The sequence below is a fragment of the Rhinatrema bivittatum genome, chromosome 1, assembly GCF_901001135.1.
Source record: "Rhinatrema bivittatum chromosome 1, aRhiBiv1.1, whole genome shotgun sequence".
Taxonomy (NCBI): domain Eukaryota; kingdom Metazoa; phylum Chordata; class Amphibia; order Gymnophiona; family Rhinatrematidae; genus Rhinatrema; species Rhinatrema bivittatum.
The window spans coordinates 428,283,294-428,299,102 of NC_042615.1; the positions used below are offsets into that span (position 1 = coordinate 428,283,294).

At 45.1% G+C, this 15,809-nt stretch overlaps 1 protein-coding gene across 1 annotated transcript in view; it reads left to right on the forward strand.

Annotated features, from left to right (window-relative positions):
• LOC115092784 (sialic acid synthase-like) overlaps window positions 1–15,809 on the forward strand; it is a 96,068-nt gene that overhangs the window by 65,203 nt on the left and 15,056 nt on the right. The window contains exon 4 of the mRNA XM_029604101.1: window positions 15,238–15,392. Coding sequence (XP_029459961.1) covers window positions 15,238–15,392 — 155 coding nt within the window. The remainder of the gene's footprint in view (window positions 1–15,237; window positions 15,393–15,809) is intronic.

Below are 15,809 nucleotides of genomic sequence, written 5' to 3' on the forward strand. Positions count from 1 at the left end.
AGGCTCCCTTGCTTTGTATTATATTCCTACCAAATAATTTTGACCTGTAACCACCTGCTAAAGTGCCAACACTGATGTAATCATTGGCATACCCGGTCTGCCTGGCTGGATCTATGCAGAAAGCAATTTTCTCCTGTAGGCTTAACATGGAAAAAACCTTTAAAACATGCGGCCCATCTTGTCTATGTATTTTTTTGTTTATTTCTTTCTTTTTGTTTTCATTTATTTTAACCATTTTTCTAACTTGTTCTTCAGCAGTAACTTCTTAGCCTCCCCCCCCCCCCCCCCCCCTTCCCGGGCGAGGCTTAAAAATCTGTAAACTAGAACAGCAAATGTTTTCTTGCATTAGGCACCAAATGATTATATCTGCAGTTTGGCTCTTCCTAACTGGATAGCCTGCTTTCCACTATTTCCGGTTTCACATGTTGACTCTTAATTAACTGCTGGCATTCCTTGATGGCTGAGTAAGATTGACAGCTAAAGTATGAGCTTGTCCCCCTCCCCGCTTTAACCTTCCTTCATCACATACTGCCAGCTGCTTAATCTCAACTCTTCATTCCTGCTGGTGCTGACGCCCTCCCTGTTTCATAAGACCTCCAGTGGCATTTTGTACACTTGGGGAAGGCATTGGGGTGCACATTAGCGTCCCAATGCTCCGGGGGAAAGTTAATTAGAATTCCTGAGTTGTTGCTAACTTTTCCAGAAAATAGAAACATAGAAATATGGCAGCAGACAAAGACCATATGGTCCATCTAGGTAGTCTGCCCATCTGTCTAATTTCTCTAGCCCTTACAATTCCCATCACTCCCTCAGAGATTCCCTGCATTTATCCCATGCTTTCCTGCATTCAGATCCCCTTTTTGACTCCTCCACCTCAACTGTTCCATGCATCCACCACCCTCTCTGTAAAGAAATATTTCCTAAGATTGTTTCTGAGCTTACCTCCTTTCACCCTCATCCCTTGACACCTTGCTCTAGAGCTTCCTTTCCATTGAAAAAGGCTCACCACCTGTGCATAGAAATCTTTGCGATATTTAAATATCTCTGTCATAAGATAGCTTGCGTTTTTTGAGGCAATCTTCTTTATTTACATAAAATTAGGTATTAGTGATCTGCTTTGCATGACTTTGCAAAGCTTAGGCATGCAAAGCAGCTCATTAACATGCACGTAGTTACAAAATAACAGAATATAAATCAAAAATCAAATTTAAAATAGTCATGTCTTCCTATTTTACTGTATTTGCTATTTTTTTCCATTTCCAACTTTGCATTCCTGACTGCTTTTCTATCTTCTCTTAGATTTGCCAGATATTGCCACCTGTCTTCCTCTTCCTGCAGTCTCTTGTAATTTATGAACACTACCTTCATTCCCCATCCTTTCAGCTAAATCTTTAGAAAGCCATAGCAGCCTCTTTTTCCTCTTTAATAATGTATTTATTTCAGAGAATTTATATGCCGCCAGCCCAGGGCGCTCAACAGCTTACAATAGCACACACATAATAAAAAAAAAAAAAGTCAAAAGACTAAAATGCTTCATACAAAATATACACTATCACCAATGTACTACAGCAAACATTTGACAAGACATTGCCTATAATTTAATTTCTAAATGCCTGCATGAGGAGATAGGACTTTAGTAACTTTTTAAAAGTTTTGGAATATTTGAGCACACAAAGCTCCACAGGCAGAGTTTTCCACAAAGCTGGACCAGTGACTGAAAATGTCTGCTCGTGTGTGTCAAAACAAGATGGACATGTTGCAAGGAGGGAATATCAAGTAATCTCAGAGGATTATAGACACGCAGCATTGGATTGGCCCATGGGAGAGTCAATTTTCAACAAACTGTGGATCAGCATTGTGGTCTTATATTGAATCCTCTCACTAATCGCGAGTCAATGCAGACCCTTCAACGTGGGAGAAATGTGCCTGTGCTTCCCTGATCCAGAAATTAGGCGAGCAATAGCGTTCTGCAATGCCTGTAATGCTCACAAATGAGTTATAGTCAGCAAAACGTTACAGTCAGTAATCCAAGTCAGAAATAACAGAGCTTGCACTATTAAAGTTGTGTCTATTCAATAATGATTTCAGTGGTCCCACCAAAGTTTGAAATAGCCAGCAGGCACATTTGCTCCAATTTGAGCAGGCATCCATAAATTAGAATTATCTACATTCACCAAACACCCCCCCCCCCCGAAGATCCTCTAATAATAAATACAATTCCAAATAGCAAAATTGAGGAATGCTAAGTACCCTATTAAGTTAGAGTCAAGAGTTACCTTAAGGCTCTTCACCTGAGATACTATAGAGATAATGCACTTCTGAAAAACAAATGAAGGGGGCACCATTAGCCTTTCAGAATGCTGCAGAATCATGACTTCTGTCTTTCTGATATTAAGCATTTATTTATTTTCCAAACAAAAAGGTTAGTTGTCTTACAATATTTAATTTTACTTAACAACCAACAAGGACTGAACTTCACAATCTAGGTAAACAAATAAGCATGGGGGTAGCTTATTACGGCGGTTACTACCCTAAACCAGTTAAGCCTGATACATCACTTTGAATGTATATACAGCGTTGCTCTCTGCTTCAAAGGCAGGGGGAAATGTGGGAAAAGAGGAATTGCATTCAGACAACAACCAACAAGGACTGAACTTCACAATCTGGGCAAACAAATAAGCGTGGGGGTAGCTTGCTTATTACAGCAGCTACTACCCTAAACCAATTAAGCCTGATACATCACTTTGAATGCATATACAGCATTGCTCTCTGCTTAAACAGCAGGGATAAATGTGAAAAAGAGGGTTTACATTCAGACAACATCCAACAAGGCATTGATCTGTGCAGTCTGGATAAACAAGCATCGGGGTAACTTGCTTGATGCGGCGGTTACTACCCTTAACCATTAAGCCTTATGCTCACCTTAGATGCAACTCCAACATTACTCTCTGCATCAATGGCAGGGGATGGCCGGAAATTTGAATCAAACAGTTACCAACAAGGGCCCTGAACTTGGTGGTTGGTGAAACAGATAAGTATGGGAAAGTAAATGTGGGAGCTTGCTGGGCAGGCTGGATGCGCCGATTAGTCTTTTTTTGCCATGATTTCTATGTTTCTATGTTTCTACTTTTGCCCACTGCTCTTCTATTCCCCTAGATATTCCCATCCAGCTAATGATTCTTGAGGTACTCCTCCATATTAACAAATTTAGTTTTCCTGAAACCTAGGACCTTCACCTTGGAATGCATCTTTATTCCTATTCTTTAATATTGAGCCACACTATCTGATGATCACTGGATCTCAGATTTATTTATTTAAAATGATTTATATACCATTTTTTGTACAAAAATGTAATCAAAACAGTTTACAATAAAACTTACATAGTAAAATATCACATACATAAAACAGAATAAAATAAATCAGTAATAATAAAATAAACAAGAGCAATACACAACATAAAGAAAACGGGGAAATAAATTAAAGGGAAAGGGGGAATGCTTGGAGGGAAAACAAGTCAAATTGGATGTAAAGAACGGTTAAGTAGTGTCTTCAGTGTTAAAAGCACATTTAAATATAGAATCACCTACAAAGTGTTAACTATCATACACAAATCCATACACAACCTCATTCCTCTGGACCTCAATATACCTTTTCAACTGCACATACCATCCAGACCGGTAAGAACAGCATATAGAAACTCTCTCTTCGCTCCACCTATCAAATCCTCTCTAAACAAAAGAGTTTTATCTACAGAAGGCCCAAAAGAGTGGAACTCCATACCACCAGAACTAAGACAAGAACAATGCCCAAACACTTTCAAAAAGAGACTAAAAACCTGGCTATTCGAACAAGCATTTGATTAAAGCCAAACAACTACTAGTTTCCTCACTAACATCCATCAGACTTTTTCCCCTCTTATTCTAGTTCACTCCCTTGTTGTAATGTAATTGCATTCTTATATGCTTATTATTGTTTTAATGTAAACCGAAATGATATGTAACTTTGCTACATGAATTGCGGTATATAAAAATGTTAAATAAATAAATACATAAATAAATTTAAAAAGAAATGTTTTTAGATTCTTTTTAAACTCTTTCGCAATGTCAAGGTGTCTTGAGTTTTGGGGGCCAGCAACTGAGAAAGTGCATGATCTCGTGATGTCTACTACAACATCAAAAATACTACCCCAGTGGTAAGCTCTAGGTCCAGTATCACCCCATCCCATAAGGGTTCCATTACCAGTTGAAGGACCAGTTCTCCCTGCAGAATATCCAGAATCCCCCTGCTTCTAGAAGACACTGTAGCCAAGATGTCCCAATCAACATCCGGCAGATTGAAATCCCCTAGCATTAGCACCTTCCCCTTTCATAGCAATTTTGACAATATCCACCATAAAATTTCTACCCATTTCTTCTGTCTGTAATGGATGTCTGTATATGACATCAATAAATTAGGTGTTCCATCCCCTCTTTCCAAATTAATCCACAGTGCCTCACCTTACCAGCAGTTCTTGTTACAAAGCGAGCCCTCGGGTCCTGTTAAGAGCGCGGAGGCACGGTCCCATCTAAGGTAGGATGTGAGCCCTTGGGTCACGGCATGACTCAGGGAGGAGCCCCAAGACACACCATGAGAGGTGAGCTGGTTCGAGCATGGGAGGAGCAGGAGCAAGGCTGGACTGAAGACAAGGAGAGGATTATCCGGAACAGGAACTAGGCAGGCTCAGACCTTCACGGGACCTACACGCACCAATGAGACCCGGAAATGCAATGCTGGTTTTGAGAGTAGCCCTCCGCCCACTCGATAGTGCTTCTGTACCCGCCGCTTGGGAACGACGAGTGCGTGAGGCCAGACAGAGGCTGAGGGCAGGAACATGAAGACTCAAATGAAGACTCAGGATTCTCGGAGGATTCAGACATAGACTTGGATACTCGGGAGACTCAGACGTAGACTTGGATACTTGGGAGACTCAGACAAGGATTCAGGTTGCTTGGAAGTTTCAGTCAAGGATTCAGGAATCAGGCGAATGTACTGGGTGAGAACTGCATCGCAGCACACCCTACACAGCCACCCATGGCTGGTTGCGGACCACGCTGTAAGCAAAGCAGACTCCAGATGAGGTAATGGAACTTGAGACTGGAACATGACAAAGATTCAGTAGAGCGGCAGCAACCAAGAAAAAAAGAACCGGTAAACACCACGGATTCTTAATTCTTTATTTATTATCTGGCTAGCCCGACTCTGGCCAAGTTTCGCTCAAAAGAGCTGCATCAGGGGCTAATAAAAACACATGTAAAACATGTATAAACATATAAATACATATAAAAACATTTAAAAACATTTAAGACATTTGAAGCCATATATACCAAGAACTGAAATAATAAATACTAAATTAAAAAATAATAAAGACATACTGTAATGTAGCCATATGCTTAAAAACACAGAAAAAAATTAAACAATAAATTACTTATATGAATTCAATCTATAAAAAATGTGATTAAACAGTCAAAATAACCCAAGAGTATAAAAAAAATGTGAATACCTATGGCATTGGATGCCCAGATACCGCATCCAAGGGATGGACTTCACTGTGTGCACTAAAAATCAAAATTAAACAGAATAATGAATATGTATTTTTAATAAAAGTCCACTAGTGTGATTATGGCTCACTTATGCCTTGCCAACGATGACTATTTATTTAAATTATCTAAAAAATACGTAAGTGGCAGAATGCTCACTTACCATCACTTAAACAACAAACATGACATTCAAATATGCCGGGGCGAACGGAACCGCACAGCCAGATTTTCTAAAATATAAATCGGGTAAAAGCCAACGAAAAACAAAAAACTAACTTAAGGTTAGAATAAGTGATATAACATCCTAAATCATCTCCAAAAACTGATTATATTGAAAATATGCTCTACTGTATTACACAAATGTAGGTCTCTCCCATCAACTATTAAAATCTTAGTTAAATAAATGTTAATAAAAAAGCAAAACATGCATGCAATTGTAATCCTGGCCGGTGACAGCACACAAACAACATGAGGGACTAATTAAGTAAATGGTAACAAACTGCACTCATAAAATTAGACAAACTGTACTCATTACATTAAACAAACTGCACTCATAACATTAAGCAAATAAGTGCTAAAGGCAGCAAGCATACCAAAAAGCTAGATGGTGACAGCATATAAAAATCTTAAGATACAGTGTATAAGGGACTGTAAAATAAATGCTAGCAAAAAACAAACCTAAAATTGCACGCAATGGTGGCAGAAAACAGCACACAAACGATATAGAACTACACTCATAACCTTGACAAATAGATGCTCAGGGCGACAAGCAGAACATAAAACTAAGAGATGACAGCACATAAAAATCTTAAAATTCAATGTATGAGGAACTTACCCGTGCTCAAACCACTTTTGAATAGATAAATACAACGAGCAACCAGCATAATGAACGCCGTAGCACAAATCAAAGCGAGTCTCCGAGAGCAGCCGACTCATGCAGAACAGTGACCGCCGTAGCGACAAGTAAACAGGAAACGAATCGCACGACTTCTTCCTTGCTATTTAAATGGCGTTTTTGGCGCCAAAAATCAAAAAGAGGCTGATGGTTGAGAAAGAAAGAGACTGATAACTTGAATCGGCACCACAAAAACCTATGGGGAATACAGATGATTGTATATGACATCCCAAAAAATAAAAATGATATGAAAATTGAAAACCTGTGAAGATATTAAATATATTAAAAATAAATGTCTTAAATGTTTTTAAATGTATTTATATGTTTATACATGTTTTACATGTGTTTTTATTAGCTCCTGATGCAGCTCTTTTGAGCGAAACTCGGCCAGAGTCGGGCTATCCAGATACTAAATAAAGAATTAAGAATCCGTGGTGTTTACCGGTTCTTTTTTTCTTGGTTGCTGCCGCAATATTGGACCGGTTTCTGGTGTGTTTTTTTAAAGATTCAGTAGAGGCCTGCATCGGGGTGTGCCCTACAGAGCCGCCTGTGGCTGGTCGCAGACCACGCAGAAGCGGAGCAGGTTCTAGCAGAGTCTTAAGCATGGACAGAAGCAGGTACAAGGGAACTCCGTAGACCGGGACAAGATTCAAGACTCAGGATACTCAGAAGCAAGGCATTAAAAACAGAAGTCTCCCAGAGGCTTGTGCTGCAGGCGAGAAGAAGGCCTTGTACCACGAAGCACCTTACACAGCCTCCTCGGGGCTGGTCATGGACCACGACATGGCATGCCAAGAGAGGTGAACAGACAAGGGACCTGGGAACTGGACAAAGAGCTGAAGATGAGACGGATGAAGTCAAAACAGGAACATCGGACAGCAGGAACAAGGAACATGGCACTGCAGGACACGGGACATCTGGACACAGAACATCAGGAAGAGAAGACAGGCGATGAGGGAGCTCCAACGAGGGATGAGATTAGAAACATCAAGGAGAAGAAGTTCAGGAACATGAAGAACATGGAACAAAGATCCATCAAGGCACAGGAAGACCTGGATCCACAGAAAACCACAGACGCTGTGAAGACTGGATCCGAAGGCACTGAGGAACTGCAGCAAGGCCCTTTTATAGGGCTGATCCAGGAACTGGTTGATGACATCATCGATAAGGGCCGTGGGGATTTTCCCACCGCTGCCCTTTAAGAGCAGGAGAAAGACATGTGCCTGCGCCTATGGTGAACTGGGAGAGAGCAGACACATCAGTGGCATCCCTACCATGTCGGAGGCCCGAGGAGAAGCAGCTCCCTGCCACAAAGACAGAAGAAGAGGCAGGCAGCGGCAGAGATGGCTTCCCTGCCATTCAAGGACCCCAGCAGCGGCTCCAGCTACGAGGAGGAACATTGGGTGGCTCAGTCCTGCCGCGCAGAGCAGGAGATGGCCATGGCCTCCAGGCCGCGGAGGACGGCATCGGACTGTCACGTTTGAGGAGGTACTGCCCGCTCTGTCGTGGGCAGGATCACAACAGTTCTGTTGCGTTAATATTCTTGTTTATAGTGCCACTACTTCTCCCTTTCTGTAGCCCGGTAAAACTGCATCCCAGGCCTGTTTTTCCATACACTATATCTCTGTGATGGACACTATATCCTATCAGCCTCTTCCTTCATTGCCTCTTGATACAAAACTTTATTTCCCATACTATAGGGATTAGTGTATATAACTTTCCAGACATAGCCTTTTCCCCAATATCTATTCAAGTGTACTATTTAATGTTTACTTACCTGAGGACTTTGTTCATCCATCCCCAGTGATCCTAGTTTAGAGCCCTCCTCATCAGTTTTGCTAGTCTGCTCCATAATACACTGTGTCACTTCTTCCATCTCTTCTCAGCAATCCTTGAAATATTATCCCATGGTCCAGGAAGCCAAAGCACTCTCATCAACACCATCTGTACAGCCATTCATTCATCTGCAGAATGTCAGTTTCCTTGCCTGGGCGTTTATCCTTGACTGTGAAGAATACCACCTGTGTACCTATCTCATTTATCCTATGTCCCAAAGCCCTGAAGTCACTTTTGATACAATATCATTCATGCCAACATGGATGAGCAACATCAGATAGTAGGCAGTAGGCTTGAGATTTTGGCAATCTCACCATAATATCTTGTGTTTTGGCACCCAGCAGACAGCACACCTCCCGGAACATATCTGGTCAGCAGATCGATTTAACCATACCCCTCAGAAGTGAGTCACCAACCACCACTATCCTCTGCCTCCTAGGTGCAGTGGTTGTTGAGCCTGTAGCTTTGGGATGTGCAAGTTATGATTCCTCCTCATCCTCTTCATCCTGGGATAGTTTCTTCCCTTCCACTTCTAGGATTGCATACCAGTTCTTCAGCTTGAGGGAAATTTGAGTCAGGCATAGGTTCTAGTGACTGTAATAATCTGGATCTAGCTGTCACCTTGTGGTACAGTGTGTTACATGGAGTAGTGGACCCCTGTGCTGAGACGAGGTTGGTGCCACCTGTAGAAGAGGGGATCCTAGAGGTCCTCATCATTGGGAGGCAGGCGCAGGTGATAGAGACCCAACCAGACCACCTATACCAGCCCTCGTTCCCTGCAGGTTGAGCCCTTGGGAGTTGGGGCCGGCAGGACTTAGTAGCGGGTCTCCGGATGAAGATGATCCTGAAGGCAGAAGGTGGAAGCGAGGTTGGATGTACCAGAGGTTGGGGCCAACAGCAAGCAGGAGAATCCAGGAATGGGCCAGAGGTCAGGGCAGGTGGCTAGCAGAAGAGATGGTGAACAGGCAAGTGATTAGGGCAGGCAGCAGACAACGCAGAATCCAGGGCCTAGCCAAGTCAAGAACCAGAAGAGTAAGCCGAGGGGACGAGGAGCTGGAACAGGGACAGGAGCACATAAAGCAGGAACACATGGAGCAGGATCGGAAACACATGGAGCCAGAGCAACCAGCAGCTCTGAGCAGAGTGGGACCTGTTGCTGAGGCAGGGAAGGAGCAGTAGGATTGGCCTTAAATAGGGTCCTTAGCCCACGTCATCAGAAGGGGATGTTGGCAGCCTCCCAAGCGCTAGCCCTTTAAGATGGGGGAAGGCGCGTGCATGCCTAGTGGGCCCAGCAGAGAGAACGGTGTGGCAGCATTGGACGCAGTAGCGGCGGCTCCCTGCCGCAAAGGCAAGTCCCGGAGCTGTCGGGGAGGAGAAGCCCGCACTGAGTGAGTCCCGTGGCGGCAGATGGGACAGGGAACTGGCCGCGGAGGTTTGTGGTCAGCGGCGGTAACAGTATCCCTCCTCTACATCCCCTTCTAGAAGACTTGGGTTTCCTGGAATGCACACTGTGGCAATGTTTGAGCAGATACTTATCTAGAATATTGGAAGCAGGTTCCCAGGTGTTCTCCTCGGGGCCAAAGTCCTGCCAGGAAATCAAGTATTCCCATTTCTTGTGATGTCATCTGACATCTAGGATTTCCTTTACCTGATAGATCTGATCTTCGTCAGACAATAGTTTTTGGGGGCTTCCGGCGAAGCTATGACAGGACCAGAGGCTTAAGCAAGGAGACATGAAAGCTGTTATGAATCTTCAATGATAAAGGTAGTCGCAGCTGGTAGGTAACGGGTTCGATGTGCCTCATGATTGTGAAAGACCTGATATAGTGGGCAGCTAATCTCATGGACAGCACCCTGAGTCTGATGTGGTGGGTGCTGAGCCACCCTCTGTCTCCCGAGTTGAATAGGATCGCTTCCCGTCAGTGTCTGTCTATCATTTCTTTTGCCTTGCGAGCTGCTTCCTGGATTATTTCCTGGGTTCGTACCCAAAGCTCCTGGAGGGCCTGGGCGGTTAGCTGAGCTGTGGTGGAAGGCACTGCAAGTGGTATCAGTAGTGGAGGAGTGGGGTTTTTTCCCCATACACTATGAACAAGGGCAAGGACCCTGTGGCTGAGATGAGATGAGAATTATGTGAAAACTCGGCCCAGGGGAGGAGGGAGGCCCAGTCATCCAGACGATTATTAACAAAGGAACGGAGGAATGTTTTTACGATGCGATTAGTTTGCTCCACTTGGCTATTTGCCTGAGGGTGGTATGCAGTAGTGAAATTCAGCTGAATGTTAACCTTACGGCATAATGAGCAGTGAATTGCATTCCTCGATCCAAGGTCATATGTTGGAGAAGACTTTGCAGCCAGAATATGTGATTGGTGAAGAGGTTGGCTAGTTCGGGGCCTGAAGGGAGGCTGAGAAGAGCAGTGAAGTGGGCCATTTTCGAAAAGCGGTTAACAATGACCCAAATGACATGACAGCCGCTTGAGAGAAGGAGCTCCACCACAAAATCAGTGGACAGGTTGGTCCAAGGTTCCTTGGGGGCCAGCAGCGGCTTTTAGAGCCCCCAAGGTCGTCCGGTCATTGGCTTTTGCTGGGCACAGACCGGGCATGAGTCCACATAGACCTTCACATCCTTTTCTACCTGTGGCCACCAGTAGTATCGTTGCAGTAATTCTAAAGTCCTAGCTCTTCCTGGGTGACCTGCAATATGTGAATCTTGGGCCCATTCCAGAACTTTCTGGCGTTGCCACAAAGGGACTATGGTTTTTTCAAAAGGCCCAAGAAAGTGCATCCTCTTTGGCGTTCTTGGAAGCAGGGTGGTAGCGAAGGATGAAATCGAAGTGGCTGAAAAATAAAGACCAGTGGGCCTGGTGAGCGTTTAGATGTTGAGCGTAATGAAGGTATTTGGTGATCGGTGTACTTTGTAATGGTATGCTGGGCACCCTCCAACCATTGTCGCCACTCCTGAAACACCAGCTTGATTGCCAGTAGGTCTTTGTCCCCAATGCCATAGTTCCCCTCAGCCGGGAAGAACCTCCGGGAGAAGAAGGAACAGGTGCCGTAGGGTTCCTTTGTCAGAATATTGGCTCAGTACCACCCCTACTGCTATAGCAGAGGTGTCTACCTCCAGGATAAATGGCCGTGATGGATCTGGATGGCGCAGGAAAGTGTCTTGTAGAAAGGCCTGCATAAGATCATTAAATGCTGTTACCACTTCAGGGGGCCATTTCTTGGGATTGGCCGCTTTCTTAGTGAGGGCAGTAAGAGGAACAACCAGACAAGAGTAGTGTGGAATGAAGTGTCTTTAAAAGTTCGCAAATCCCAGGAAGTGTTGCAGGGCCCATAGACCAGATGGTTGGGCCACTTTTGAATGCATGAAACCTTCTCCGGGTCCAAGTGGAATCCTAAATAGGAGATAATATGCCCCAGGAAGGGGAGTGATTCGCTCTCAAAAAGGCATTTCTCAAGTTTGGTGTATAATTTATGTTTTAGTAGTCGTTGGAGTACTCACCTGACGTCCTGCCGATGAGTGGGAAGATCCTTGGACTAGATAAGAACATTGTTGAGGTACACGACCACGCTTGTATGCAATAAATCCCGGAAGACCTTGTTCATCATGTGTTGGAACACTGCAGAGGCATTGCAGAGGCCAAAGGGCATGACCAGATATTCATAATGGTCATCTCTGGTGTTAAACGCGGTCTTCCACTCATCCCCGGGTCGGATTCGAACCAGGTTGTATGCCCCCCTACAGGTCGAACTTAGTAAAGACTTTAACTCCCTATAATGTGACATGGCCTTGGTTTCCAGGAGAGACAGCGGGCATACCCAGCCCCGGGAAGGCGTGGTGCCTGGTAAGAGGTTGATAGCGCAGTCAAATGGTCGGTGCTCCAGAAGGGTCTCCGCTCTTTTCTTCAACAAGATATCCTTGAAGTCAGCATACTGGGGCAGGAGGCCCAAGGAGGCGGTTGCCAGGGGGATCGCTGGCTGTTGGACTGGGAGGATACAGGTGGATTGGCAATGGGACCCCCACGAGGTGATCTGCAACGTTCCCCAATTGATAGTGGGGGAATGTAGTTGGAGCCACAGCAGCCCCAACACGATAGGGTACACAGACCTTTCTATAACATGGAAGCTGATGAGCTCCTGATGCAAGATGCTGGTCTGTAGGCACAATGGTGTAGTGATGTGAGTGATCCGGCACAACAGCAGATCCCCGTGGATGGAGGAGATGACAAGAGGAGGGATCCAAGGTGATGTAGGCAGTGCTAGCTGCGTGACCAGATCTTTTAGGATGAAATTTCCTCTGGTGCTGGAGTCTATGAATACCAATGTGGTGAAGATGTGGTGGGGCAGGATAATGGATACAGGAACTGTGCATTGGGGAGCTGAGGCGGCACAGCCTAGAGTATTCTCCCCACTGACTCCTAGGCTGGGTAGTTTCCCTTCCTCTCTGGGCATTGCGCCAATAGGTGGCCCTTCCTGGCACAGTAAAGGCAAAGGCCTAACGTGCGTCTCTGCTGTATCTCCTCGGGCGTAAGCCTGACTCATCCCAATTGTATGGGTTCTTCGGGTCAAAAGGGATCAGTCTCCATCGGAGGGCTAGGGGTCAAGGGACGTCAGAAGGAAGGTGCAAGGGCTACTGGTCGGCGAGGTACCCAAAGCCGTTGTTGCAGGCGGTGATCAATCCTGCCTGCGAGGTCGATCAAGGCATCCAAACCTTCGGGGAGCTCCCGTGCTGCCAACTCATCCTTGATTCTCGGGGAGAGGCCCTCCAGAAAATTGCTTCAGAGGCTGTCCTCCCGCCAGCCCAGTTCGGTTGCGAAGGTGCGGAATTCAATAGCATATTCTGCTAAGGTCCTCAAGCCCTGGCGAAGGTGAAGTAAGTCAGAGCCTGCAGTGGTAAGGTGATCTGGGTCATCAAATACCTGCTTGAAGACTTGTATGAAGCGTTGTAAGTCCTGCAGCAAGGGGTCTCCTCATTCCCACAGGAGGGATGCCCAAGCCAAGGCCTTCCCAGCCAGCAGGGAGAGGATAAACATGGTCTTGACCACTTCACTGGGAAACTGAGCTGGCTGGAGGGAGAAATGCATAAAGCATTGATTGAGGAAGCCTCTACACTGCTTTGGATCCCCGGCTTAGCGAGGTGGAGCCAGAAAACAGAGAGTTGTGGTTGTGGGCGATGGCGCAAGTGGAACCGGGGAAGCTGAACCAGCAGAGGCCATGGAAGTTGAGGCATCCAATCAGGCTGCTAAGCGTTCCACGGTACTGGCCAACATCTCCAAGCATTGCTGCTGTATTTTTTGAGCTAGGCCCGGAATGGCTTGTAATCCAGGAAGGTTCACTGGATCCATGGCCTCAGCAAACCGTTATGCAGAGTGGTGGTCCCCTGGGCCGAGACGAGGTTGGTGCCACCTATAGAAGAAGGGATCCTATAGGTTCTTGTCGTTGGGCGGTGGACACAAGTGGTAGAGACCCTTCACCTATACCAGCTCTCATTCCCCACAGGTTGAACCCTTGGGTGCCAGGGCCGGCAGGACGTAGGAGCGTGTCTCCGGATGAAGACGATCCTGAAAGCAGAAGGTGGAAGTGAGGTTGGACGTACCAGAGGTCAGGGCAGGCGGCAAACAGAAGCGACGTTGAGCAGGCAAGTGGTCGGGCAGGCGGCAGACAACGCAGAATCCAGGGACGAGCTGAGTCAAAACCAGAAGAGGAAGCTGAGGGGATGAGGAGTCAGAACAGGGACAGGAGCACATGGAGCAGGAGCAGGAACACACAAAGCAGGATCAGGAACATGAAGCAGGATCAGGAACACATGGAGCAGGAGCAGGAACTCATGGAGCAGTATCAGGAGCCAGATCAGGAAAACACAGAGCAGGAGCATCCAGCAGCTCTGAGCAGAGTGGGACCTATTGCTGAGGCAGGAAATGAGTGGTAAGGTTGGACTTAAATATGGTCCTTAGCCCACGTCATCATACGGGGATACCATCAGCCTCCCAGGCGCTGGTCCTTTAAGCTGGGGGAAGGCACGCACACGTGCGCCTAGAGAGCCCAGCAGGGAGGACGGTGGCAGCGGCATCAGGCACAGTGGCGGAGGCTCCCTGCCATAAAGGCAAGTCCTGGAGCCATTGGGGAGAAGCCCGCGCTGAGTGAGTCCTGTGGCGGCAGATGGGACGCGGAACTGGCTGCGGAGGATTGCGGTCGGCGGCGGCCACAACACAGTGTCACCTTCCCCTCTGCTTGAGTTTTCCCTTTTTGACAATATATAAGAAATGCCAAACTGGGTTAGGCCAAGGGTCCATCAAGCCCAGTATCCTATCTCCAACAGTGGCCAATCCAAGTCACAAGTAACTGGCAAGTACCCAAACATTAAATAGATTCAATGCTACTAATGCCGGCAACAAGTAGTGGCTGTTCCCTATTAATAGTAGTTTATGGACTCGATAAGCATTTTATCACTGTAGTCTTTATTCTCCCACAAAGCAGTGCAGGAAAACCAATTACTATAAATTGTCCCAATCCTGAATATTGGTTCAGAATTAATTTCTGAGATGTGTTCATCTATGATGCATAAGCACAACATTGTGGCTTGGGAAAACAGTAGCTGAAAAATATTGCTTCTTTAGAAATAAAAAGTAAAGCCTTGAGGTTTGTGCCCATCTCTAATTCAAGTGGAGCAAATGTATGCCCAAATGGAGATATTAAACACCTTCAAGCTCATCTATACTTAAAAAGCTTAACATTAAATTTACATTTACAAATATTTAATGATTTATAAGAATTGGAAAGACTTTTTTGTCTCAATGGAAACAGCCAAAACATATTAGAGAAGTTTTGTAATTGAATTTCATGATCTATGAGATGAAGTATTTTAATAAAAATTGTGAAGCTTGAGATTAAAAATTTTTATTCTAGCATCTTGTATGCTTTATCTTAGGGCGCCCAATGGTGATTTCTAGTGGCATGCAGTCAATGGACACCATGTGTCGGGTTTATCAGATGATTAAAGCTGCTAATCCAAACTTCTGTATTCTCCAGTGCACCAGTGCCTATCCTCTTCCACAAGAGGATGTCAACCTCCATGTGATAAAGGTCAGTAAATCAGGCATGCGGTGAGATCAAGAAATACATCATTTTATATCCCTTTCTTCTCTTTACTTCCCTCTACAGCTTCCTCCACTTCAATTTAGAAATAAGATTCAACAAACAAGTTAGGTGGTACCTATTCATTGAATTAACATAATGCATTTTTTATTTGCTTTCAAGAGTTATGTTCCCTTACATCACTTTGAAATCATGGAGCTGAGTTTTTGGATGCTTGTGAAGAATGCAAGACTTGTTGATTTGAAAAGATTCTGGATCAGATCAGTGCTCTACCCTTGGTGCTTATGCATTCACATATGCACTTCCTCATTCTTCTACCCTTCCTATTCAGCACTGATACTCATAATGTAAATGCAGCTTTTAGTTTAGCAATAGGTGGTCGGTCTCAGCAGTCTAAGAATGACT